Source organism: Oryx dammah, unplaced genomic scaffold, assembly GCF_014754425.2.
Source record: "Oryx dammah isolate SB20612 unplaced genomic scaffold, SCBI_Odam_1.1 HiC_scaffold_23, whole genome shotgun sequence".
Classification (NCBI taxonomy): domain Eukaryota; kingdom Metazoa; phylum Chordata; class Mammalia; order Artiodactyla; family Bovidae; genus Oryx; species Oryx dammah.
Genome location: NW_024070207.1, coordinates 52,226,503 through 52,253,800, shown reverse-complemented (window position 1 = coordinate 52,253,800; position 27,298 = coordinate 52,226,503). Strand labels below are relative to the sequence as shown.

At 41.2% G+C, this 27,298-nt stretch overlaps 1 protein-coding gene across 1 annotated transcript in view; it reads right to left on the bottom strand.

Moving 5' to 3' along the window:
• AFF2 (AF4/FMR2 family member 2) overlaps window positions 1–27,298 on the bottom strand; it is a 375,160-nt gene that overhangs the window by 156,657 nt on the left and 191,205 nt on the right. The window contains exons 6-8 of the mRNA XM_040265289.1: window positions 16,431–16,517; window positions 10,453–10,489; window positions 10,131–10,164 (exon numbers count right to left, since the gene is read on the bottom strand). Coding sequence (XP_040121223.1) covers window positions 10,131–10,164; window positions 10,453–10,489; window positions 16,431–16,517 — 158 coding nt within the window. The remainder of the gene's footprint in view (window positions 1–10,130; window positions 10,165–10,452; window positions 10,490–16,430; window positions 16,518–27,298) is intronic.

The window sequence follows — 27,298 nt, the reverse complement described above, 5'->3', positions numbered from 1 at the left end:
AAAACAAGTGAAGTAGAGCAGTGTGGCACAGCCCAGAGGACGTCAAGCAGGCCTGGTTCCAGCATTATCACCGGCACTGGCTGTCTGTCCGTAGGTGTCTGGGGTGCTTGCTAGGTGCCCTCTTTGAGCCTTTGAGAGAGGAACATTGGCAGCATATTTGCAAATGTCAATCAAATAGTTTTGAGACCTTTTCCTTTTCTGGTCCTCACATTGCAGTGGAAGCATGAACCACAGAAAAAGGCATTTGTCTGATTTTTCTACTAGTTTTGTGGCTATGATCGTGCAAGCACCTGCCATGTTCTACTGACATTGCTACCCACTCATTAGTAAAGTGGAAGGGCTTTTCAGCAGCTCTGAGAAGATGTCAAGAACAGACCACTTAAACAGAATGTTCCTGATATTGTAATTGGGGCAAAGTATGGGGCTGACTGTGAAATATTTGATAGGATGGAAAAGCAGAATGAATAGCTCAGAAGCAGGGTTGATATCCCTTCTCATCTATTCTAGGTTCAGTTGGGTAGGGTTTTGTTTTGTTTGTTTGTTTGTTTCTCAGGAGGGGTTGTTTGTTTCTTTTTAATTTCTAAGAATGATCCATGGGGCTTTTTGCACTGCAGCTGTATTTTCTTCACCTGGTCCTGGAAGACTTGTCTATGCTCTGACTGATGAGTTCTGGCCCCACAGCATCTGGAGAACATGGGGACAAGGCAGCACACTCTGATGGAAGGCAGAATCCGTGCTTCCAGGCCCAGTTCCACCACTCCGTAGCTGGCTATCTAATAGGATTGCTGTAACACTCACATGATGTTAATGTATTGTGTGAAAGTGCTATCAAATTCGCAATCACTGGGCATGTGAAAAGTAGTCCTGGTCATGGTATTTTACAACCTAGTAATTGAAAAAAGAGCGTGCACATCTGTGCAAGCATTTCATTAGATCAGATGCATTAGAGGGGCTTGATACTCTGGGAGACAGGATGTGCGTGTGTGTGTGTGTGTGTGTGTGTGTGTGTGTGTGTGTGTGTGTGATCAAAACATTACATTCAATGACTGTTCTTGCTCAGTTGCTCAATCGTGTCTGACTCTTTGTGACCCCATGGACTACAGCACACCAGGCTTTCCTGTTCTTCACTATCTCTGGGGATTTGCTCAAACTCACATCCATTGAGTTGGTGTTGCCATCCAGCCATCTCATCCCCTGTCATCCCCTTCTCCTCCTGCCTTCAATCCTTCCCAGCATCAGAGGTCTTTTCCAGTGAGTCGGCTCTTCGTATCAGGTGGCCAAAGTATTGGAGCTTCAGCTTCAGCATCAGTCCTTCAATGAATAGTCAGGACTGATTCTCTTTAGGATTGACTGGTTTGATCTTGCAGTCCAAGGGACTCTCAAGAGTCTTCTCCAGCACCACAGTTTGAAAGCATCAGTTCTTCAGTGCTCAGCCTTCTTTATGGTCCAAATTTCACATCCATACATGACTACTGGAAAAACCATAGGTTTGACTAGATGGACCTATGTTGGCAAAGTGATGTCTCTGCTTCTTAATACACTGTCTAGGTTTGTCATAGCTTTTCTTCCAAGGAGCAAGTGTCTTTTAATTTCATGGCTATAGTCACCATCTGCAGTGATTTTGGAGGCCAAGAAAATAAAGTCTGCCATTGTATCCATTCTTTCCCCATCTCTTTGCCATGAGGTGATGGGACTGGATGCCACGATCTTAGTTTTTGGAATGTTGAATTTTAAGCCAGCTTTTTCACTCTCTTTTTTCACCTTCATCAAGAGGTGCTTTAGTTCCTCTTCATTTTCTGCCATTAAGATGGTGTCATCTGTACATCTGAGGTTATTGATATTTCTCCCAGCAAACATGATTCCAGCTTGTGCTTCCTCCAACATAGTACTTTGCATGATGTATTCTCCATATAAGTTAAATAAGGTGACAATATACAGCCTTGACGTACTCTTTTCCCAATTTTGAACCAGTCCATTGTTTCATGTCTAGTTCTGTTGCTTCTTGATCTGCATACAGGTTTCACATGAGGCAGGTAAGGTGGTCTGTTATTCCCATCTCTTTAAGAATTTTCCACAGTTTTTTGTGATCCACACAGCCAAAGGCTTTAGTTTAGTCAATGAAGTAGAAGTAGATGTTTATCTGGAATTTCCTTGCTTTTTCTATGATCCAAGAGATGTTGGCAATTTGATCTCTGGTTCCTCTGTTTTTTTCTAAATTCAGCTTGTACATCTGGAAGTTCTCAGTTCATGTACTGTTGAAGTTTAGCATGAAGGATTTTGAGCATCATCTTGCTAGCAAGCAAAATGAGGGCAATTGTCAATAGTTTGAGCATTATTTGGCATTGCCCTTCTTTGGGATTGGAATGATAACTGACCTTTTCCATTCCTGTAGCCACTGCTGAGTTTTCCAAATTTGCTGGCATACTGAGTGCAGTCCTTTTAATAGCATCATCTTTGGGGATTTGAAATAGCTCAGCTGGAATTCCATTACTTCCACTAGTTTTGTTTGCAGTAATACTTCATAAGGCCCACTTTGACTTCACATTCCAGGATGTCTGGATATAGGTGAATGATCACACCATCATGGATATCTGGGTCTTTAAGATCTTTTTTTTGTATAGTTCTGTGTATTCCCAGAGAAGGCAATAGCAACCTACTCCAGTACTCTTGCCTGGAAAATCCCACGGACAGGGGAGCCTGGTAGGCTGCAGTCCATGGGGTCGCTAAGAGTTGGACACGACTGAGCGACATCACTTTCACTTTTCACTTTCATGCATTGGAGAAGGAAATGGCAACCCACTCCAGTATTCTTGCCTGGAGAATCCCAGGGACGGGGGAGCCTGGTGGGCTGCCATCTCTGGGGTCACACAGAGTTGGACACGACTGAAGTGATTTAGCAGTTTAGCAGTCTGTGTATTCTTGCCACCCTTCTTAACCTCTTCTGCTTCTCACTCCCATTTACTGTTGAAAATCTCTAGGAGAACTTAGAAATAGGGCCATCAATTGATAACACTGGGAAAAATTTTTAAATTTTTTAAAATAAGGTTGTAAAATAAAGCAAATTTTCGATAAAATAAAGCAATTTCCACATTGGTAAGCATGAAAGGTGATGGACAAAACTGTCATAAAAACCAACCCAAGTATCAGTTCTGTTCTTTTTACTTTCATATACGAAAATAGAGATTTCTAGAGAGAAATGTTGTTACCATCACAGGCCACCAAAATCACCCTTGTGGGAATTGCTAGGAGTGGTGAAGTCCCTTACAGGTTTGGATCACCCCCCCTCACCAAAGGAAGCATCTTCCAGGCGTGTGACAAAATCTGACTGCTGGCCCTGAGCTGCTGCTGCTGCTGAGTCACGTCAGTCGTGTCCAACTCTGTGCAAACCCATAGACGGCAGCCCACCAGGCTCCCCCGTCCCTGGGATTCTCCAGGCAACAACACAGGAGTAGGTTGCCATTTCCTTCTCCAGTGCATGAAAGTGAAAGTGAAAGTGAAGTCACTCAGTCGTGTCCAACTCTTAGCGACCCCATGGATTGCAGCCTACCAAGCTCCTCTGTCCATGGGATTTTCCAGGCAAGATACTGGAATGGGGTGCCATTGCCTTCTCCAGGCCCTGAGCTGAGGCTGAGGTATCTACAGTGTCCCCATCAGCACCCATGAGCATGTGCTGTGTCAGAGAGCCTGACTCAATGACAGTGTTCTGATCTAATCCTTTCCCTGATAGAAAGCAAATGACAGGGTCCATGTTAGCCCACACTGTGCTTGGGCTTCCTGGTGGCACAGTGGTATAGAATCTACCTGCCAATGCAGAAGACACAGGGTTCAATTCCTGGGTCAGGAAGATCCCCTGGAGGAGGAAATGGCTCCCCACTCCAGTATTCTTGCCTGGGAAATCCCATGGACAGAGGAGCCTGGTGGGCCACAGTCCATGGGTCTCGAAGACAAATGACTGAGCATGCATGCAAGTGTTCAGTCTACTTTGGTCTGACACCATGGAAAGGTCATAGGTGAATCCCAAGGGGATGGCTTAAGTGCATGTCAAGAGTATGTGCTCTGGAGTCTGTCCAGTTGTGGTTCTGTTACTGTGGCCCATAGGGTGACTCACTCAAAATCCTTGAGTTTTGGTTTCTGCTGCTGTAGAATATAAGGTGCTGACTCCCATGAGTCTGTAAAGAGAGAAAGTTCCTGACATACTTGCTGCAGGTGCTTAGTGATTAGGAGCTGGTTGAGATACTGGTGTTATCCATGGAAGTTTTCACTAACCTGTGAGCTCGTTGGTGGGAGTGTGCATGGTTTCACTCTGCACAACCCCCTGCATTGCCCAGAGCCTTACACATAATAGGGGCTCAAAGCATTTTTGTTGTAAGGAATGAGACAGTGAATGAACGGATATAAATATGGATGCAAATCAGGTAGAAAAGACGACATACTTGACTTTTTCCTGAGAGAAAAAGAGATGTTTGTTTCTAATTACAGACATGTCTCAAAATCCACCTGAAACATACAAATCTTGGGCACCTGAACAAAGACACAAAAAGCAAATCTGATCTTTCAAGATTTATGCTCCCTGAGCACAAACATCTATGTTTGCAGCTTCTGTAATGAAAGCAGAAATCCACAGTTCCTGTCAAAGGTGCCCCAGTTTTCAGTCTTGGCGTCTGTCAAGCACCAGCAGCTTCAATACTTCTTGACGTGCACATTGCAAATGCCAATATTGCTTGTTGTCACATTAGCCAATATACAGTCCTCAAAATAAAATCCTCTTGATGTCTGATTACTCTTCTTAAGGACCTCATGCTGATTCATTTCAAACTGTGAATTACCTTTAATTCACAGCTTGAAAAGGCTGCCAAATTTTGTTTTCTCTGCTCCCAGGTGGCTGTCCCTGATGTAGTGGAGAACTTCCAAAAATATATTAAGTCCTTAGGAAAAGTTGGCATGCTCTAAGATGCAGGGCATACAAGATGGGTTAAAGGGAAGAGTTGGCATATGTCTCAGTTTGAAAGTTGGAATGGCTGCGACCAGTGACAGTCACCAAGATTACCAGTTTATTGGGAGAGTTTAGTTTGGCTTTTGTAAGCCTTAAACTGATTAGTAGTATTTCTAAATTCCAAGTACCAAATCATCTATTCTGATTAAGAATTAATCTGATTATGAAAATAACAGTCATTTTTCCCCTGCCTCGTTACACATTTACTTTGCTCCAGAAATTGTATCTAAGTAGAAGATTAAATTAACTGCTTAGGAAAGAACATATGAAATTGCTCAAATCTCAAATCAGATTCTCAAAGGAAACATTTTTCATGATGAAAGTTTTTGTAGAAAGACGGTCAAAATTTTCATGCATGTTTTTTGTGTTTTGGAGTTTTATTGATAAAAAAATTGTTTTAAAATTCATCTAAGAAATTATGTAGCACTTGCTACTGATCATAGCAAACTAGAAAACATTCTTATTATCTTTCCACTCCCTGTGATAATGAAGTCTTCATACCCTATAGAGAAAAGATGAGAAATAATGTTCTTTCAGTTAAATCAAGCAACTTTAACCAGGTTTGGAATCATCAACTTCAGCTCTTCAAGTCTATTGAAGGTTTGTGTCCAGGTACAAAATGCCAAATTTGGTGACCAAATCCCTGACTGCATCAGATTCCATGAGAAAGGACAACTCAGTGGGAAAAGAGAAGGCTTTGAGCATGCAAGCTTTCCCATGAAGAGCAATGTAACTTACTCGGCCCTCCTGTGTACTCATAGCTAAGATGTCTGTTCAAGATAAACAGTTAGTTTGTCCTCTCACTGAACTGTGTATACTTCATAAGGAGGGATGATATTCTAGTGTCATTTTTCTCATCTGTAAAATGGTAATTATTGGGAGCCCTTCCAGGTTGGCATAGACTGTAGCCCACCAGGCTCCTCTGTCCAGGGGATTTTCCAGGCAAGAATACTGGAATGGGTAGCCATTTCCTCCTCCAGGGGATCTTCCTGACCCTGGGATCGAACCCAGGCCTCCTGCACTGCAGGCAGATTCTTTACCATCTGAGCCACCAGGGAAGCCCTGCTAAATACAATAGGGTGGTGTATATAAAAGCACCTGGCATGAGACCTGGCACCTAGCCTTGCCCATGATCCACCAGCACAGTGATTACTGTCACAGATGTCTCCCATTCCTGTGAGAGTGTAACTTCCTTTCCTCATATATGGTGCTACATTCAAGAATTTGTCCATGTGGTATGCACAGTTGTCACCCACAGGTAAACTGGCCACAACTAGATTCCCTTTGTCAGGCCTTTTGTCAACTGTCTGGGTCCATGGCTGGGAAGCTTTCAGACTTGTAGCTAGTGCCCTAAATGAAGAAACTGGTTTCATGGCAAGGAAAGAGCAGACTTAACGGTTACATCTACCTTTATGTTGGGCTTTTATGGAAACTATCCAGGAATTCTCAACAGCACGACCTAAAACACAGGAGATACCTGATAAAAAGGGGGTCTGCATGATTTCCAACTTGACAGAATCCAAAGGCAAACAACCAAGGATGACAAAGGAAATATCCAAACATCCATATATGGAGCTGCCATCTTCTCACCGGTCCTCACGAAATGAGCTAAAGTCAAGGAAAGACTAGAGGGATACTCTTGAGTTCATGGTTGCTGTCTGAAAATGATTTACAGGAAGAATTTGATCTGCCCCTATTCAGGATGGCTCATAAAAGACCAACAAAGTCATGTATTTTGGTAAAGCTACTGCACTGACAAATAATTGACAAGCTGATAGAGTCAACTAGATGAAGACATTTAACTCAATGGAGAAAATTCAAGTTTTTTTGATTTGATTTCCACTTTCTCCTCCATTGTTCTTTAATGGTGTCATAAAGAAACTAGAAGGTAACCCATAGTCTGGGGTGTCCCTTCAATCTCTGAATCTTTTCCCTGAAATAAATGGGTGCTTTAGAGGCAGGATGGACATGGTATCACTGTAGAACTACACAACTCTACAGCCTGAGAAATACAACTTGACTTTCAATAGCCCGTGTCCCACTCTTTTGGGGGAAAGAGACCTTTTTTGAAGGAGGCTAGAAACTCCACTGGATTTAGAAGATCTGGGTGAGGCCTGCTCCAAGACTATAATACAACTCTGACTTATACAGGCTGAGGAAACAAAACCTCCTGGGTCTTCTTTCCTCCAGAAATTATTAAGGGTTTACATTCAATGCACTTTAAGGTTGAGTTGAATTACTAGAAATGTGTAACTGTTTACATTTGAATTGTGACAAGTGTTTGCATGTATACCAATATGCATACATACATATGTTTGTTATTTTGCCTCATGTCCCTCAAAGGGCTCTGTCTCTATACTCTGAAATAAAAATAAATTCCCCCTTGATTTAAACTTTAATCCTCTGAATCCGAGGTCAATGCTTTCCCCCAATGCCATCAGTGTCATGGAACAGAAACTCAAGCCTGGATCTTGAAACTCTCCCAGTTGCATGCTCTGGCCTCCTGGGAAGTCAAGGTTCCAGCTGGAACAGGTAGGATGTCATCACTTAGATGGACACCCTATAGAAGGCACTGTGTGTCAATGGAGCATGCTGGGGCGAGAACTTCCATTCTCCCAAGGCCAGTGATCCCGCTGCATCACAGAGTCTGGTTAGTTCCGAGCTTGCACTCGGGGAACCCTGTGCTGGTGTTTTCAGTCCTGGTGCTGATCCGTGTAGTCCTTGTAAACAACCCAGGCCCAAATGGAAGATCTGCATTTTGTCACTGGGGAAATGAGGCCAAGATGAGGAAAACAATCAAGTAGTCCAGTAGCAAAGGGACTTTGATTTACAAGGCTCCCATGTCTTCCTACTGCAGTGAGGGGCTAGGGGCTTGCCCAGGACATTCGTAAGCCTTAGGAGGGTGTGTCTCCTGCAGAAGGGCTGGCTTGGGGCTGCTTCCCACCAACCTCCAGCCACTAACAGTCTGTCTACATGCAGGATGTTCTCAGATGCCTGGAGGATGACCTTGCCAGATGAAAAAGCCTAGAAACTGACTTAAAAAGCAGTGTAGTAAAATAAGGGAGAATGACCATAATGGCTAAGTTGATAATAATTTGGAAGCTAAAAGTGAAAATAATTATTATAGCTCTGATCTGTCCTGTGTTAAACCTATACCCTACCACAAGAAGGTCATTTTTTCCAGCTGGAGTCTGACAAACAATACTTAGACTTTAGATCAAGCAACTAAAAGAACAGCGGTTCACTCATTAAACAGACTCAGCGTCTTCCAGTTTTATCGACGATGCCTATAGAGCGCATTAGCCCTACTAAATGCACTGTATACCCAGTGCTACTGTCTGGAGAGGCAGCCTCTAGCTATAAATCACAATTGACAAGTTTATTTCTGTTAGTTACAAGCTATTGAAATACTGCATTTTATGGTCTATATGGAAATCAGCATATTTCACAGCAGGAGCCTAAAACTCCTGCTTTAAGAGTAGAATCATTTTACAATGGAAAAAATATTCTTATAAGTTTTCATGTTGGGAAACCTGCACTGATTTCCTGAATGCTCAACTGTGTGTGTGTGTGAGTGTATGCGTGTGTGTGTTTGTGAATTATACTGGCTTTGGAATAAGAGTGGAGCAATTTAGGAGTAGAGGTAAGGAGAATAAGGTTTATTGTCTACTAGGATAACAAGGGGGAGGTCAATGCAAAATGATGACTGGAAAAGCTGGAACGAACAATATCAAAGATGATTTTGGGACCCCCCTGGTGGTCCAATGCTTAAGAATCCACTTTGCAATGCAGGGGACCTAGGTTTGACCCTTAGCTGGGGAACTAAGATCCCACCTGCCATGGGGGAACTAAGCTTGTGTACCACAACTACTGAGCCCACGTGATTTGGAACCTGCAAGCCATGAATTGAGAGAAATCCAAGCACTACAACAAGGACCCAACACAGCCAAAAAAAAAAAAATTCTATTATCACATTTCTGTGTAATTTGGCCCTTAAATCAAGGTTATAGTTTTATTTTCCTCTTCTTTCTTTCTTTTTCCCTGGATTCTTTAAATGGAGAATTCTCGGGTATTGAAATGGAACCTTGACTTATAAGGCACAAATCAGGCTGGAAAACCAAATAAGAGGACTGATGATGAGGTCAGCGTTTGGGGGAATTTAGTACTAAACAGAACTAAGACCATGGAAATACCACTGACTTTCTCAGAGCCTTGGTCTATTTGGGAGTCATTCCCAGTTGTTTTATGCAATTATTCGTGATCTTCCAAAAGGTGAGCAATTCACTTCAAGTGTGCCATTAGGCCACTCAAATGACATACATTATTTCATTTTGAAAATTTTCAAGTATGTGACTATTACACAGAAAAGTTGGCTTCCATTTTCTATTATTAGGAATGAAAGAAGTTGTGAGAGAACTACTCCCTTGATACGCTCTTGGACAAATGGATATTACAAAATCTACAATAGTTAATCTGAGGAAATTGGTTTCTCCAAGCCCCTCCTTCAGTGAACATTAATAAAAAAATGAAGACAGTGTGGAGTGAATTGCAGGGCCCTGGCTTCTGAACTTCAACCTAGTATCATGCAATCTCTTATTCCATCTCTTGCTGGCTGCCCTTGTTTATCTTTAATATACAGTCACCAGATGACCTGTGAACAGCGAGGTCCCAGGCTGACTGGCCAGAAAAATGCACTCAAGCCCTCATGTTCAATCACGGCTACTTAGGCGGCTTCTTTCTCCATCCTAGTCAGTGGTGGCCGAAAGTTACATATAAAGATGTCTGTGGCTGAAATGACACAGTGCTCGAACAACTAGACAACTGAAGAATCATAGTTCAAACAACTCAAATAGCTCAAACAACTCAAGAATCACAGTTATTTTTGACCCAGCTTGTATCTACAATGCTAGAGAGCCTGATGGTTATTTCATTCATTTTGGCTGTTACTGGCTTATCGTGGGAAGTCTCATTCTCCCCTCTAATCACACTCCACATTGTTAAGAGGCAAGTTTCCTGTTTTCAAGGAGCAGCAGAGAGAACAAGATTCCTTCAGCACCAAAGCACATTTTCCTTGCCAAATGCCCCTGAAGAAGCCTGTTTCAGAAACCTGAATACTCGGGACTTGAACGGTACTCACTTGGTAGAAGCTCTGCTGGTCGGGTCACTCCACTCTGAAAAGAAAGCGCACAGACATTTACCATCCACATTTTCTACTGTCAAATGATAATTCTGAACAACATTGGTCTTGAACATGCAGCCCTTCCAATTACACTTGTTCACAGAATCCTGCCATGTATAACAGATGAAGTAAAAAGGAAACCAATTGGATATATCACAATGTGACTTTTTCTTATTGTTATTTCATGTTTTCCTAATATTAGGTAGGAAAGAGAAGAAAGTGAGTGAGGAGAGGAGATAATGGTTTTGACCAAGAAATATTTTTTTTTCAAAACACTTACTTTGTAAGGCAAATCCTGGAGTCAGATGTTGGGATTCCTATAAGGAAGAACACAGACAATACAAACATTAGTTAAATGATACAAAAGAAACAAAAGGTCTATTTGTTACTGCTGAAGATATAACTTGACTAATGTTGGCAAATAGGAAACCAGAGTTAAGGAGTCCATTAATTAGGCTACTGTCAGTAGCTCTACTTAAAGGATAGACATTTGCCAGCTAAACCTGCTACAACTTGACCATAAGTGACATTTTATCAGAATTACACATAAGACTGGTATCTGTTTGGAACTGTGTGCAATGTGGGAACAAATGACCCATGTGTGTGAGATTCAAATGTATAATTTCTCACTTAGCTAGGCAATGATGCCTCTATGGAAGTAAAGGGGACTCGGTTCAAACAAAGGATCATGACTTTGGTAGAGGTATAAATAACACTGTAATTAACAGACTGGCTCAACTGTTCCATTTTATAGAAACAACTCCAATTTTCTACCTTGACGGTGACACATATGCAATAGATGTCTCTTATTTTTATAAGAAAAGTGTTCTTAAAACTTCATTGCAAAGTTGGAGATGTATAGGAAGCAATTCCAACTACGCGAGTGGAGCGTGTAATCTAAAGAGATTTCAATTTTACTTGAAAGTCACCCTCAACATGACTTATAAGTGTGTTAAGAAATCCGGATTTGCACACATCAGGCCTTCTGGGAGCATGGACACATGTGTGGAGGAAGGAGGGAATTTCAAAGGCAAAGCAACTGTTTCCAACCAGAGACAATGAATTCAAATAAATACAAGAATTAGTTATATCAAGAACACACACACACACACACGTCTACATAACTCACTTTGCTGTTCATGTAAAACATTGTAAATCAACTATAGTTCAAATAAAAAATTCTTTAAAATAATTATATCAATCTGCTGCAAGTAATCTATTCTTTAAGCTTAATCTTACCACCCTATAGAGTAAAAATAAGATCACAGCATTATTTTATGTAAGAGAAGTGAGCTAGAATGATGATGATGCTGTGTTTAAATTGAAAGTGAGTTTTCCAATCTATGTAGCATGATTCTGTTACCCAAGACACTTATCTTCTGGCATGATCACCACACCAGAAGATGAGCAGAAACTCCACAAGACAGGAGAAAGGCCTCTCAAGCAAAGGGCTGACACTAAGCCCAGGTAGTTTGCTGCTCAAGGGCTTCTCCACCCCACACTGCCATCCTTTCCCCAGTCTGCTAGACAACTAACTTTTGACAAAAGACCCTAACAAGCTTCGCCATCTGATTCCCACCCCTTAGCAAATTATACATGGTGAGGAAGGGGAAACATTTCTAAAAACACAGCCACTAGAAACACTGAGACGTGAAACCTGACAGCACAGGGGGCCAAAGCAAGTGACACAGCACAGTCAGAACTGAAAATATACCAGAGTCTATGGCCATTTAATACACAGGCAAGCATTCCTAGCCATGTCAATAGCTCCCGAGGACACAATTACAAAATAGTATAATATTACTTGGACTTCCCTGGTGGCTCAGATGGTAAAGAATCTGCCTGCAATGCAGGAGACCTGGGTTCGATCCCTGGGCTGGGAAGATGCCCTCGAGGAGGACATTGCAACCCACTCCAGTATTCTTGCCTGGAGAATCCCACGGACAGAGGGGTCTGGCGGGCTACAGTCCATGGGGTTGCAAAGAGTCAGACATGACTGAATGACAAAGCACATAATATTACAGCATGCTACAATGACTAAGGCTTCCCTGGTGGCTCAGCTGGTAAAGGATCTGCCTGCAATGCAGAAGACCTGGGTTCAATCCCTGGGTTGGGAAGATCCCCTGGAGAAGGGAAAGGCTACCCACTCCAGTATTCTGGCCTCGAGAATTCCAGGGACTATATAGTCCACGGGGTTGCAAACAGTCGGACACAACTGAGCAACTGAACTGAACTGACTGATGGAAGGACAGCCTTTTGTTATCCAAGAATTTCAGTTATCCAGCACATCACATTTCCCACAGTGCCAAATAAATGAGGAGTTAACCATTTGTCCGTAACTATATGCTCATTATTTTTTTTTTTAATTTCATTACAATTGTATAGGACAAGTTTGGTCTTGCATACCTTCAGGAATCAAACAACAGCATTCAGAGTCAAATAAATGATATCTCTGATTATGGCCAGCCTTTGTACTGCTCCCAGAAATCTGGACTGAGTTTTTACCCTTCATCCATGTATTGTGGACATCAGACCCAGTCAGTTGTTTGAGGCTTCAGAGCAGTGATGCATGAAACAAATTGGAGGGTTATATTTTTGATTGAATTTGAGTCAACTCTGTTATGTATTCTTGATACAGTTTTTAATGTTTAGCTGGGTAAGACTGTTTCAAACCAGAATTCCAAACCAATGAAACATCTTTGGATATTACCCAAGTTCCTTTGCTGCTGCTGCTGCTGCTGCTAAGTCGCTTCAGTCATGTCTGACTCTGTGCGACCCCATAGACGGCAGCCCATCAGGCTCCCCTATCCCTGGGATTCTCCAGGCAAGAATACTGGAGTGGGTTGCCATTTCCTTCTCCAATGCATGAAAGTGAAAAGTGAAAGTCAAGTCACTCAGTCGTGTCTGACTCTTAGCGACCCCATGGACTGCAGCCTACCAGGCTCCTCCGCCCATGGGATTTTCCAGGCAAGAGTACTGGAGTGGGTTGCCATTGCCTTCTCTTGCATACATACCCAATCCCGACTGAAAAATAGCTTGGTCACGGGGAGAATTTGCATTGTTCATACAGCAATTGTTGATTCACGTCATACAAATTTTTTTAAATGTCTGACTTTGATTTGTGCATTTCTTGTATGGACATGTCACACTGATAATTTTAGGAGTAGAATATAACAATGCCAAAATGTTTTCACAAACTTGTCAAGCTATTTTAAATAATAGCCTTAATTGTAAAATCAGAGGCTCCTGTAGGATTTAGATTCTAGAGCAAGGGTTGGCAAAGCTCTCCTATAAAGGGCCAGATAGTAAATATTTTAGGCTTTGAGGGACCTATAGTGTCTGTCATAACTATCTAACCCTGCCATTGTAGTGTGACAGCAGTCATAGATAAGACATACATGAATTGGTGTGGTTAGATTCCATGAAAGCTTGATTTATAGACACTGAAATTTGAGTTCCATATCACTCATAGCATTTCATAGCATTCATATTACTAGTAATTTTCATATTCTTTGGAAAATCTTAACCATTTAAAAATCTAAAAGGACATATGCTGTCATTTGCCAACTTCTGCCTAAAGGGACTTTCCCCAGGGGACATAACTAGCTCCCTCAATGTGGCATAGAGTTTTTCCATTTTCCATCTGAAAACGTGGCATTTCAATTTGAGATGGATAAGTAAATTTTACTCAGTTGAGGATTTTCAAGCGTATTGGTTTTTGTAAGTTTATAGAATCATAGATTATTTGGCCTGGAAAATCCACTGGGATTACACACAGCACACATGTTCATGCACGCACACACACACAGTACAAATGAGGAAACTGATGCTTAGAAGAACTTGGACGGAACCACACAGCCAGCAAATGGCAGAACCAGGATTAAGAACAGCCAGGTCTGCAGCTCCTAAGTCCCTTTCCTCCATGAAAGCTCTGTAGTGAAAGGAAGAAATGGATGCTTTCTGAGAGGGTGGTGTCACCTAGTCTTGGTGCAAGCACAAGGAAAGGACCAGCACCACAGGTACATGTATTTGCTGGAGAATACCCGCGTTTTGGAAGATGGCATCTGAACTGGTGCGTCTATAAACTGGTGTGATAAACATATCACTAAAACACCCAACACTAAAGACAGGCGCACTCATTTATTAGCTGAGTGATTCTGAGCACATTTCTTGACTGTGTGCCTCAGTTTTCTCCTCTGTAAACTAGGGACAGTCAAATTACCAACATAGTGCATGTGTACATGCTAAATCACTTCAGCGGTGTCTGACTCTTTTGCAAACCCATGGACTGTAGCCCACCAGGCTCCTCTGTCCATGGAATTTCCCAGGCAAGAATATTGGAGTGCATAGCCACTCCCTTCTCCAGGGGATCTTCCTGACCCAGAAATCGAACCTGGTCTCCTGTACTGCCGGTGGATTCTTTACCACTGAGCCAATGTTGAATTATTTACTATGTAGTCAGTGCTCAGAACCAAGCGAGGCACACAACAGCATTATATGTGCTGTTCATGTTGTTATTATTATTTAAAATGTACTTTTCTTTCAAATCAACGTTTTGGCAGGAATCAAGGGAGACAAAAGAGTGGGTGGGTAGCCATACTGGTTTCCCCATTTTATCCCACTTGCGTCTACCTTTATCACGGGGTTGATGGTAGCACAGATAATTGACAGAAAATGCAGATCAGGCCTGATTCTAAAGTTTGCACCTACTATAAAATCTCATTTCAACAACCAGTTCTATTGTAAACACTTGCAAATGTCAAAATTGTGACTTGCACAAATTATCTGCAAAATTGGAAAAATACAGCTGAAAACACTGCAATCACTGTACAAATGTTGGATTCAACACCTGAAACAGATGAATTGATCACTTGGCTGTGATGCCAGGGAGAAGGATATCAAACCCAGGGCAGCCTGACCACGGAGAGTTGGACTTCATGAAGGAATGACACACCCTGGATCCTGCTCACTTAGTTCTGATCCCTTTCAAAGGTGGAAGGGGATGGTTAAACACAGTTTAGGCCAATGTTACTCCCAAAACAATGACTCTAAAATTAAAGGATGTGATTGGGTTTCTCCTACAAATAAAGTCCAATATCCTTGGTTGGCATTCAAGGCCTTTCCCAGAGATGCACTTATGTGCCTGGGGTTCACTTGAGACCATAATAGTCTACATCCCACCATGATCTCTCTAGGTACCTTGCTCTCCTGTTCTGCATGGAGTGTTCTTCTCTTGGGCCCTTCTCCACCTGTTAAAGTTGTAAGCAGCCTCCAGGTGATGTCACCTCTAAGCATTTGGTCACCGTCCCAGGGAGTATGAAATCCTTCTCAGGGTCTTTATTCTTTATGAAGGCACATGCTACATTGCTTTGTCATTTCGTGTTTTTCTTCATCCCTAACTTTATTGTATATCCTTGGTAAGTGGTTTCTGAATAAATGGATGGATGGGTGGATGGACAGATGGGTGGATGAATGGGTGGGTAGATGAACAGGTAGATGGGTGGATGGATGGATGGGTAAATAGATAGGTGGACGGATGCATGGATGGGTGGGTAGGTAGATGGGTGAATGGATGGATGGCTGGATGGGTGGATAGATGAATAGATGAGTGGATGGATAGATGGCTAGATGGATAGATGGCTAATTGGATGGGAGAAAGGAAGACATTATTTTTTTCTTTTAAAATGTGTTATTGGAATATCCACATCTACTCAAGCATTTTAAAAAATAATGCTGAGAAAACATCTTACTGAGAGCAAGTGAGGAAAAATTTATAAGAAACACTTGACAGTTCTACACTAGAACTGTAGGAGAAAAGGTTCTGTCAATATGATTTGTTGGCATGTGAAAATCTGTCTGCTTGTGGGCAAGGACTAAAAGTGATACTGATCCATTAGGCTGAAGAGTACTGGGTTTTTTAATTAAAACAGTCTGGGATGTTGTTTCATCATCTATTGGGTCTTTCTTAAGCGGTGAGTTCACTCTTCTCTCTGATCCATCAGCTCTGGGGACAGTAGCTCGGCCAGTGGTGATGCTCTAGGAATAATGACCTACAAGCTAGCATCTGGTGGACATTCTCTTAAAGATGCTCTTTCAAAAATATGTTATCTGTATTAACATCCTTATCCTTAGGGACACAAAAGAGTCTAGATATTATGGCGGTAGAACACCACAGCCATTTCTGTTTTTAAGATCCCAATGGGAAGATTGGTATAACTGACATCATAGCAAGGGAAATGGAGCAAGAAGATCACTGACCTGTCCTGGGATGGAAAGTGTGCTCTGCTCAGAATTTCCAGGAGTATGCATGGCAGTGAGAGGAGTAGGCCAGGGATGGGTCATCTCCTGATGAGGAAAAACAAAGCAACTTTATTTGCAGGAACTTCAAAAAATGAAAGACTTTCTTGGCACTAAACATGGTAAGCCCTTTTTATAATACCTACTGACTTAATTGGCTTAAATTTTTTCAGGGGAACTTAAAGTCATTCAGTCCATTCCCTTGCTCCACACTTCTGCTTAAAGCCTGTCTTTGAGACAAAGGGCCATTCCACATCCACTTGTACATTGCCAGTGATGGGGAGCTCAATACTGTTCAAAGCAGCCAGTCTCATGTTCAGACAGCCTGATCACACTATTCTTTCCAGCCGGGAGCTAAAAAAATCTGTCTCCCAAGAGGTTCTACCTCAGGATTGCCCTTTGGAGCCACACAGAACACATCATTTCTTCTTTCTCCCAACAAGCTATTGGAAGACAGCAGCCTGATCCCCTGGTGCCATCTTTCCTCCAGTTGGAGATATTGGAAACTTGTTCATTCATTGATAGGGAATCTTCAACTTCTCTTCTAATGCCTGAATTCTGCGTTCTGTCAACTATCTCAGGTGCTCCCAGGAGGGACTCAGGACTGCCTGGGGCTCTTCTGACTCATGATCTCCTGTTTCAGGTGTGATCTGCCAGCTCAGGGCAGGGCAGCACCATCACCACCCTCATTCTGCATGCTCTGATACTCATTTCTCTTGATGTAGCCTAACTGTTAGTGACAAGTTTAGGACCATGCTATTGACACAGTGCATTTGTGAGCTGAAGTCTTAATGTTGGCATGGCCCCTCAGGTGCCCACTCTCCACTAGCAGAGAGGGTAGCTCCTCAGTTCTTTTAAACACTCGCTTTGAAAAGAGGTGCTGTTCAAATCTTGCTGGAGTCTTAGGACTCATGGTACTTTCAGGAGAGATGACAAAGTTTGTGAAGCTGAATGTGTCGGACTATGCTAGATTCATCAAACATTTTGGTATATGGACATTAAATCTAAAAATCAATGTAATGATGGAAATAAAGGCAAACTTTGGAGGAGGGGGGATCAAAGTTTATGAAAGGCCTTTTTAATGAGTCAGTTACATAATACTTTTCCCCAATCTTTATGGGTAACATAATTAATCATTTCAAAGGTAATATTAATAAGAACTCTCAGGTAGCACTAAACCATGTTTTTTTTCCCCCTTCTATAATTATCCAGTTCAAAAAGAGTCTTTGATGTCTGAAGAGCTGTAATGCAAGAAGATACTTCACAGATTCATTCACAGTGGAACCGTTGAAGCAGAATCTGTAAGTATGATTCAGAGGAGCCCTGACACAGATTGGATTCTACCTGGCACTATTTAAAAGGAGGCGGTAAGTACATTAAAAATGCATACCAGATTTAGAGGAGATGCTTAACCTACTTAAAAGATAGACTATTTCCAAGTGTTTTCGAGTTGTGCATTTGTATGCAGTTGATAACATTCATGACAAACGCTACTTATGTATTCATCAAAACTGGTCCAAAGTAACTATACATGACAACAGCTTCAAGCTGAATTCTAGTTACTCTGTGTCTTTAAAATACACAATGATTTCTTTGAAAATTTAGATAGTGTTTCCTGAGTAAGTCTGGTCTTCTCCAATATTAGTCTCATCATTTAAAAGACACAGGTCCTACTGATAGAGTAAGCCCCAGCCTGGGATAGGAGTGTTGTTTCTTCTGCAACTGGGGAGGAAGATTTGATCAATGAGAAACTTAGTTATCCATACCTTTCCACCATTGGCTTTAGAGGTGTGCGTCTGGGTTTATTCAAATGTGTTTCAGATACCTAGATGGATGAATCACTTCTTGAAGGTGTACCTTCTCCCTCAGCTCTGCTATATTTACTTAGTGGCAGAATCTGATCCTGAATTACTGTTGGAGTGTGCTTCTCTGCTGGCCAATGCACATGAAGCTACATATACTTGCATATTTTCAATGACGACTGAGTCACTGAAATCGTGAGATTTCATGAAACGGCAAGCTGGCTCCATGGTATCATCGATGCATTTGATTAAGACAGGGAGGAGGCAGCTGAAAGGAATATAATTTTCTGAAAGACTATCTTCAGCAAGGAACCTTGGCACAAGCTCTTCCGCTTTCAAAATGAGTTAGACCTAGAACGTATGTAAAGCTCACAGCAGATTTTTCATTGTTATTCTTTTCATTCACACTTGAAGGATATTAATCTATTTTTATGTTCTTGTTATTCCCAAGATAAGAACATGTGCACCTCCCTTATCCAACTGTAGTAATCTGCATGTTCTTCACGTGGGAATGAGCACCTGCTCCAAAGTGTTGCCAAAGCTTTGACAACATGCTCCAGGGCTGAGCACCTGTACTCAATACCAAGCATCACTGCTCCGTTAACCACAAAAGTTACACACACACACACACACACGTGAGATTGGTCTGAAACTCCATCTCTGGGCTCCTTTGATCCTCCCTGAGAAAGATAAAGCAGGGATTCATCCCTGCACTAGGCCATCAATGTAGTGGAGGTTCTGAGAGGTGGGGCCTCACACTGGCCAGAAGCAGTTGCTGGGGACCAGGTCCATGGCACACACTCTTTCCATGACACTAGATGCATCTCCCCTTTGTGAGGTCAACTTTGGTTTATGGAGAGAGGACTAAGCAAGCAATGCTGTTTTATTTTTCAGTACTTCATAAGCAATAGAGAATTCTATGCAATTTCTAAAAATAGGGCAGATGCTTACCCTCCTGTGATCTGAAGACTCCCTAGCCAAACCCAGAAGAAATCAGAAAAGGCCCATTTTCCACTAGCAATTATTTTCCAACCAGATCCTCCAGCATTAGGACTTGAGCAAATCCAAAACAGCTTGTGGGGAGCCTTGCTTTGCCTGACTTAGAAACAGAAGCTGGGTGCTCCACACTCTGAGGGGCAGAAATAGTCAGAATTCCAGACCCTGCTGGTCTCATTTATGTCCCAGATTCATCCAACACACAGCTGGCTGTTTTTTTCAAGTGTCTACTCTGTTGGCCAAGCCTTATCTCATTCACCTTTCTATCTCTAGTGCCTAGGACATAGTAACTGGCTATTGTGAGATATTATTATTAGTCTCTGAAGTTTCTATGTGTGAATTATCATTATTATTAAGAATAACAAAAATATCAAGATTTATCTAGTCATTACAATGTATCAAAGCTCCTTTCTCCTGGGTCCTGGTGAGCACAAGGTTTTGTTGTGCCTTTCATGGCAAATAGATGGGGAAACAATGGAAACAGTGACAGACTTTATTTTCTTGGGCTCCAAAATCACTGCAGATGGTGACTGCAGCCAAGAAGTTAAAAGATGCTTGCTCCTTGGAAGAAAAGCTATGACCAAACTAGACAGCATATTAAAAAGCAGATACATTACTTTGCCAACAAAGGTTAGTCTAGTCAAAACTATGGTTTTTCCAGTAGTCATGTATGGATGTGAGAGTTGGACCATAAAGAAGGTTAAGCACTGAAGAATTGATACTTTTGAACTATGGTGTTGGAGAAGACTCTTGAGAGTCCCTTGGACTGCAAGGAGATCAAACCAGTCCATCCTAAAGGAAATCAGTCCTGAATATTCATTGGAAAGACTGATGCTGAAGCTCTAATACTTTGGCCACCTGATGCGAAGACCTGACTCATTAGAAAAGACCCTGATGCTGGGAAAGATTGAAGGCAGGAGGAAAAGGGGACCACAGAGGATGAGATGGTTGTATGGCATCACAGACTCAATTAACATAAGTTTGAGCAAGCTCCGTGAGATGGTGAAGAACAGGGAAGCCTGACATGCTGCAGTCCATGGGGTGGCAAAAAGTTGGACAGGACTGAGCAACTGAATAACAACAACAAGTGTGTCAGCCACTTAGTTCCCACACTTGGCCTTTCTGTACCATAAACTATAGAGGCAGGGATTAGCATCACATTCATTGGGCAGATGAGGAAACAGATGCAAAGAATTCCCTTTGATGGATTCCCTGCATTTTGTTCTACTAACTTGTACTCTTATGTACTAGTCACCAAGATCCAGAAAGCATTAAAAGTCAAAGTTCTTCCACAAAGAGGTCCCTCTGCTTGACACACTAAGCTGTCAGGGAAGAGTTCGCTGTGCGAGGTCCTGGGAAAGTCTTTGTGGTGAAGGCAAGGGGAGCAGTGTGTGTGCATGTACATGTGTCTGTGTGTGTGTGTAAATAATGATAATAATACTGATGACTTACGTTGGGGCTTTGGTTGAAATGAATGCTTTCAGAAAAATTATCTCATTCAATCAATAACTTAAACATATAGAATGCCTGCTTATCAAAATTGCAGGTGACAGTAAACTCTGAGCATTCAAAATTCAGAAAGATCCTGCAAAACCAGCCTGAAGCCGATGAGATGAATTTTAACAGAGGTAAATGAAAACTGCAATTACATTCCACAAACCAAGTGTAAAACTGTAAAATGAGAAAGACTTAGCTGTAATTCATGGACTAAAACCTCAAAGATTTTAGTTTACCCTTAAGTCAATTTGAGGGATTTGGCAGTCAAAAGAACCAATGCCAGCTCAGGTGATATGTAGGTTAGCATGATGCCCATAATGTGGAAGGCACTGTTGGTTATACCATATCAGTACATTGTACAAGACAGAGTTTATCGTCCTAGATGCCCCATAACAGCAGGGGCACTGGAATACTGCAAGCTCTTAAAAGGGATGGTTACCAGAACCATCAGAGCTTTGAAAGCTTATCACATTTATCAATGCCCTTCAAGAGAATGAGGAAAGTTTAGTCTACAGGAAAGGGAAGTTGAGGGAAGGTCTGAGTGGTGCATTCAGATACCTGAAGGGTGGTCACACAGAAGAGATCTGGAACCCACTCTGTGGACCAAGAGGTTAGGACCAGCCCTATGGATCGAAGTTACCAGGGAAATAATTTTAACTCTAAGGAAGAATTTCCAATCAGGTGAGCTTTCCAACCACAGAGCCTACTGCTTCAGAAGGCAATGAGTGACCCATCTCTAAAGGCAAGACAGCCCCTGCCTAGGGTACCAGAAAAGGGATTCCTATAAAGTTGGGGGGCTGGGTGGGGCTCACGGACTAACTGCATTGCCTTATATAATTATGGGATTCTATTCTTTCTCGCTGTAAAATCAATGATATTGATGAGACAATACAAAACTGAATCTGGAGCAGTAGGATCTTTCACATGATATGTAAACATGACTGATCAAACTGGCTAAGGAAATTCACCACGGTCTTGGGGGTGGAGGGCAAGTGCCGGGGGAGCCTACTATCTCACAGTGAGACAGCGAACAACCCAATTCATCTGATTATTTGCTCAGCTCTAGGTAAGTCCAACAATGGTGGAACCATAGATTTTCCTGGGCGTCATAACTAACACTCCTACCAAACCTCTCCTATAGCTCAAAACCCTGTTCCACTTAATTTAATGAATATTCTTCTGTTTGGAATCCTCTTAAGACAGCCTCCTGAGCTTGTATCTCTGATGTCTATGCAAGTTCTGGTCAGGAAGAAGTAGAAAATCAACTGTTATATTAAACAACTTCCCAACAATGAGCCAACACACAAAATGCAATCTACTAGGAAAACAAACAAAAAAAGGCTAAAGTTTCTAACAGTAAAATATGATTTCATTGACATGTATAAAAACTCTGGCAATATTCTTTCAAATAAATAATTGACTGTTTTATTCAAAACTCTTTAGTACTGGCAGTTGTCTCAGGGAAGCTGGAAATTTTTTCCATTGGCCCTAGGAGTGTACATGCAAAACATCTAGCTCACACAGGCTGCCTTTTTCCTGGCAGCCCCCAAACCAGGGTTACACTAAAAAAGAGCCTGATTCTAATTTACAATTTGGAAGCAGTCATCAGTGACCCCACAGCTTCACCATGTGCTTATCCAATCAATCAATTCATCTTCTTGCCATTGCCAGAGGCAATCAATTCCATTTCATCTACTGAATATAATGGGGATGTGGATGGCCATAGGCAGGGCTTAGCCATGCAAATTCCTTTGGACCAGTTACTCCTCAGGCACTCCACATTTAAATGCTACAAAAAAATACCACAAAAGGCAGCAAAAGGGGGCAAGACCACCATAGTGAGAAACTGGGCAGAGTTCAACCAGATCCATCAAATTCTGTATATTTTAGCAAGAGCAACATGAGGCCACAGCCCATGCAACTAATTGGATGAGCCCTCAATAGATGATTGCTTTGAAAATATCAATCCTTATCAGGACATTTGTCTCAATCAGTTGAACCCATCAGGACAGAAAACGGGCTAGCCCACTAGGAAATGTGGTTAGATCGAAATTGCCTTCTTTGGTAAAGTCAGTATTAGCATGAATTGAAGAGTAAGAAATGTAAGAACTGGCCATCAAGAGATATTTTGGGAAGATCAGGAGAAGGAGGAAACCTCAGTGGAGAGCTTTTGCTCAAGAGTCCAGTGCAGGCATCAGAGGAATCTGATGTTACCCAAAGGCCATTTCTTAGCTTTTTTTTTCACCCGTGAATCTGTTTTTCTCATTTGTAAGCTAACTTGGAAACGTGTAAGCTACTCTTTTCAAAACGATTTTTTAACCTCATTGTCAAGTGTTTAGCTCTTCTTTTTCAAATTATTTTAGCATTAAGTATATCCAAGTGACCATCATTTAAAATATACTGGTTTGATTGTATCTATGTGTGTATATCCATCTTGCTGCAGATGACATTATTTCATTCTTTTTTTAATGGCTGAGTAGTATTTCATTATGCATGTATGTGTGTGTGTATACTTACATATATATATGTAAATTTTCTTTATCCATGCTTCCAACCCTGGACATTTAAGTGGCTTCCATCTCCTGCCTATCTTAATAGTGCTGCAATGAATATTGGGGTCTATGTATATTTTCAAATTATGGTTTTGTCCAGATATATGCCCAGGAGTGGGATTGCTGGATCATATGATAACTCTATTATTGCTTTTTAAAGGAACTTTCATACTGTTCCCCATAATGGCTACACCTAATTACATTCCCTATTCTCCTACATTCTCTCTAGCATTTATTATTTGTAGACTTTTTGATCATGGCCATTCTGACAGGTATGAGGTGATACTCATTGTTGTTTTGATTTGTATTTCTCTACTAATAAGCAATGTTCAGCATCTTTTCTTGTGACTATTTGCCATCTGCATGTCTTCTTTGAAGAAATGTCTATTTAGATTTTCTGTCCATTTTTTGAAAGGGTTATTTTTTAATATTGAGCTGTATAAGCTGTTTGCATCATTCACAAATATTTTCTCACATTCTGTATGTTGTCTTTTTGTTTTGTTTATGGAATACTACTCATCCATAAAAAATGAAATAATGCCATTTGCAGCAACATGGATAGACCTAGAAATTATCATACTAGGTGAAGTAAGTCAGACAGGTTAAAGGCAAATATCATAGGACATCACATATATTTGGAATCTTAAAAAATGATACAAATAAACTTATCTACAAAATGGAAACAGACTCTCAGACATAGAAAACAAACTTATGATTACCAAAGGGGAAAGGTTGGGCAGGGGATAAATTAGGTATTTGGGAGTAACATATACACAACAACAAACTGTGGAAAATTCTTCAAGAGATGGAAACACCAGACCACCTGACCTGCCTCCTGAGAAATCTATATGCAGATCAAGAAGCAACAATTAGAACTGGACATGGAACAATAGACTGGTTCCAAACTGGGAAAGGAGTATATCAGGGCTGTATATTGTCACTCTGCTTATCTAACTTATATGCAGAATACATCATGTGAAATGCTGGGCTGGATGAAGCACAAGATGGAATCAAGATTTCTGGGGAAATATCAATAACCTCAGATATGCAGATGACATCACCCTTATGGCAGAAACTGAAGAGGAACTAAAGAGCCTCTTGATGAAAGTGAAAGAGGAGAGTGAAAGAGCTGGCTTAAAACTCAAGATTCAAAAAACTAAGATCATGGCATCCAGGCCCATCACTTCATGGCAAATAGATGGGAAAATGATGGAAACAGTGACAGACTTTATTTTCTTGGGCTCCAAAATCACTGAAGATGGTGACTGCAGTCATGAAATTAAAAGACACTTGCTCCTTGGAAGAAAAGCTATGACAAATCTAGACAGTGTATTAAAAGCAGAGATATTACTTTGCCAACAATGGTTCATCTAGTCAAAGTTATGATTTTTCCAGTAGTCAGGTATGGATATGAGAGTTGGACCATAATGAAGGCTAAGCACCGAAGAATTGATGTGTTCAAACTGTGGTGTTGGAGAAAACTCTTGAGAGTCCCTTGGACTGCAAGGAGATCAAACTAGTCAATCCTAAAGGAAATCAGTCCTGAATATTCATTGGAAGGACTGATGCTGAAGCTGAAGCTCCGACACTTTGGCCACCTGATGCGAAGACCTGACTCATTAGAAAAGACCCTGATCTGGGAAAGATTGAAGGAGGAGAAGGGGATGACAGAGGACAAGATGGTTGGATAGCATCACCAACTCAATGGACATAAGTTTTAGCAAATTCCAGGAGATGGTGAAGGACAAGGAAGCCTGGTGTGCTGCAAAGCTTGGTGTGCTCTTTAGATAAACAACAAGGACCTACTGAATAGCATAGGGAATTATATTCTGTGTATTGTAATAACCAGTAATGGAAAGAATCTGAAAAAAGTATATATATATATATATGCAAATATACATGTATATATGTTATATATAATATAAATATATATAACTGAATCTCTTTGCTGTACACATGAAAGTAATACGACATTTTAAATAAATTATGCTTCAATAAAGAAAAAAATAAATTTAAATATACTGGCTTGAAACAATTTCCCAAGCTTTCTTAATGTTACGAACATTTTTTTTTGTCTTTTTTTTTTTTTTTCAGAGCCATATTACTGGGTGGAATGACATGCTATATCCTCACAGCATGAGATATTTCTTTATGGCTAACCTCCAATTTGCACCTTCCCTTGCTTCTCCCCTAGCACCATCCTGAATGATCTACATTTTATTTCATTCATTCTAAAAACATTTATCCGAGTGTCTACTCTCTAGGCTTCCCTGGTGGCTGGGCAGCTAGAGCTAGATGAGGTTCAGGCTCAGGGTGTGCATGGACTCTTGGTGGTTAGAATCTTTATAATCGGAATCAGTGTTAGATAATGACAATTATTAGTTATTATTCAAAGTGAAAGTTGTTAGCTGCTCAGCTGTGTCTGACACTTTGCGACCCCATGCACTATAGCCCACCAAGCTCCTCTGTCTGTGGATCTCCAAGCAACAATACTGGAGTGGAGAATTCCCTTCTCCATTCCCTCTCCACATTTCCTTCTCCAGGCCATCTTTCTGACCCAGGGATCGAACTCCAGTCTCCTGCATTGCAGACAGATTCAAAGTAGAACTAAAATAAACTTTTCAGAGTTTTTTTTTTTAAAGAGTAACATGCAATATGTTACCATCTTCCAAAAATTACCAAAGTGACTTGCTGATCTCTCATTGCTGGACAAATACACAGTGTACATGCACCAACAGAGCAGTCATTTAGGAAGCCAGCTTATGCTATAAGTGAAAGGCACTGGAGAATGACAATTCCAGGCAAATGGAGACAGAAGGATAAATTTCTCTCAGTCAAAGACTTACACAAGGCATTAGGATTCCATTTCTGAGGGCTGTTGTAGCTTTTCAAACATTATAGCATTCTTTAGTTTACACTTATCATATTAAGAAAAATGATAATGAGTTCAGGACAACTGCTTTGAAAATGAACAAAGCTTCAGTTACTGAGGAAAAAAGAAGTAATATCTATTTTCATGGAAAGAGGCCTCCAGTGAATGACTTGGCTGTAGCTTTGCTCTCTCATTATTTCTGAGCTCAGTAAAAATAAAGCAGCAGACCACTAATACAGCTGAAACTTCAGCCAATATGATTTGCATGGAATTGTCTATTTCAGTCTGAGAACTATAGAATCGCAGTGCTAGGGGGCTGAAAGAGAACTGGTTTGTGCCATTCACATGACATTAACTCGCAAATTGATCACAAGGTGTCAGTCTAACTGAACACCACCAGGCCCACCTTTCCGCCACACACACTCCCCCAATAAACAGAAAAATAAACCAACAGAAGCATCAAACTCTTTGCAATAGCCTGAATTTAACATCAAAACCACAACTAAGCCCCAGTGAAACTGATTCAGAGAGCCTCCTCGGAATATTCCAGGCCCTAGAGGCTGAGTATTCCTGAATGCCTGGACAGCCTCTCCTCTCTCCAGATTAGTTTTTTTCTGCAATTACTTCAAATAATGGGAAATAAATAGCTTCTTTATTCCACATAGAAGTGGCACAAGTGAGAGTCCTATCTTTTTCTAAAGGCATGTCTGACTAATGGAGAAAAAGAACATTCTCACCTCAGTATAAAACGCACCAGGAGCAAGTGGTATGGGAGGAAAACCCTGCCCCATAGGCTTGCTATAAAGCTTCAGTCCTGTGTTCAAATCAGCCAAGAAGGTTCTCTCTGCCTCAGGAGAAACAGCCACTTGCCAAACTGCATAAGCAAGGAAAAGCTACTGACACGACAAGTCTTTGGAAATCATATCACGTAGCAATGAGATAATTCACACCAAGCATTTGCTAAGGAGAAATCCAATCCAATACTTGAATTTCACGCCCTAGTCATTTTTTTTAAAAATAAAAAGTTAACAATTGTACTTGAAGTCTATCATCAAAGTGTCTTTTATTAAAGTGTTTCCCATTGAACTCTTTGAGGCATCCACACCTGTA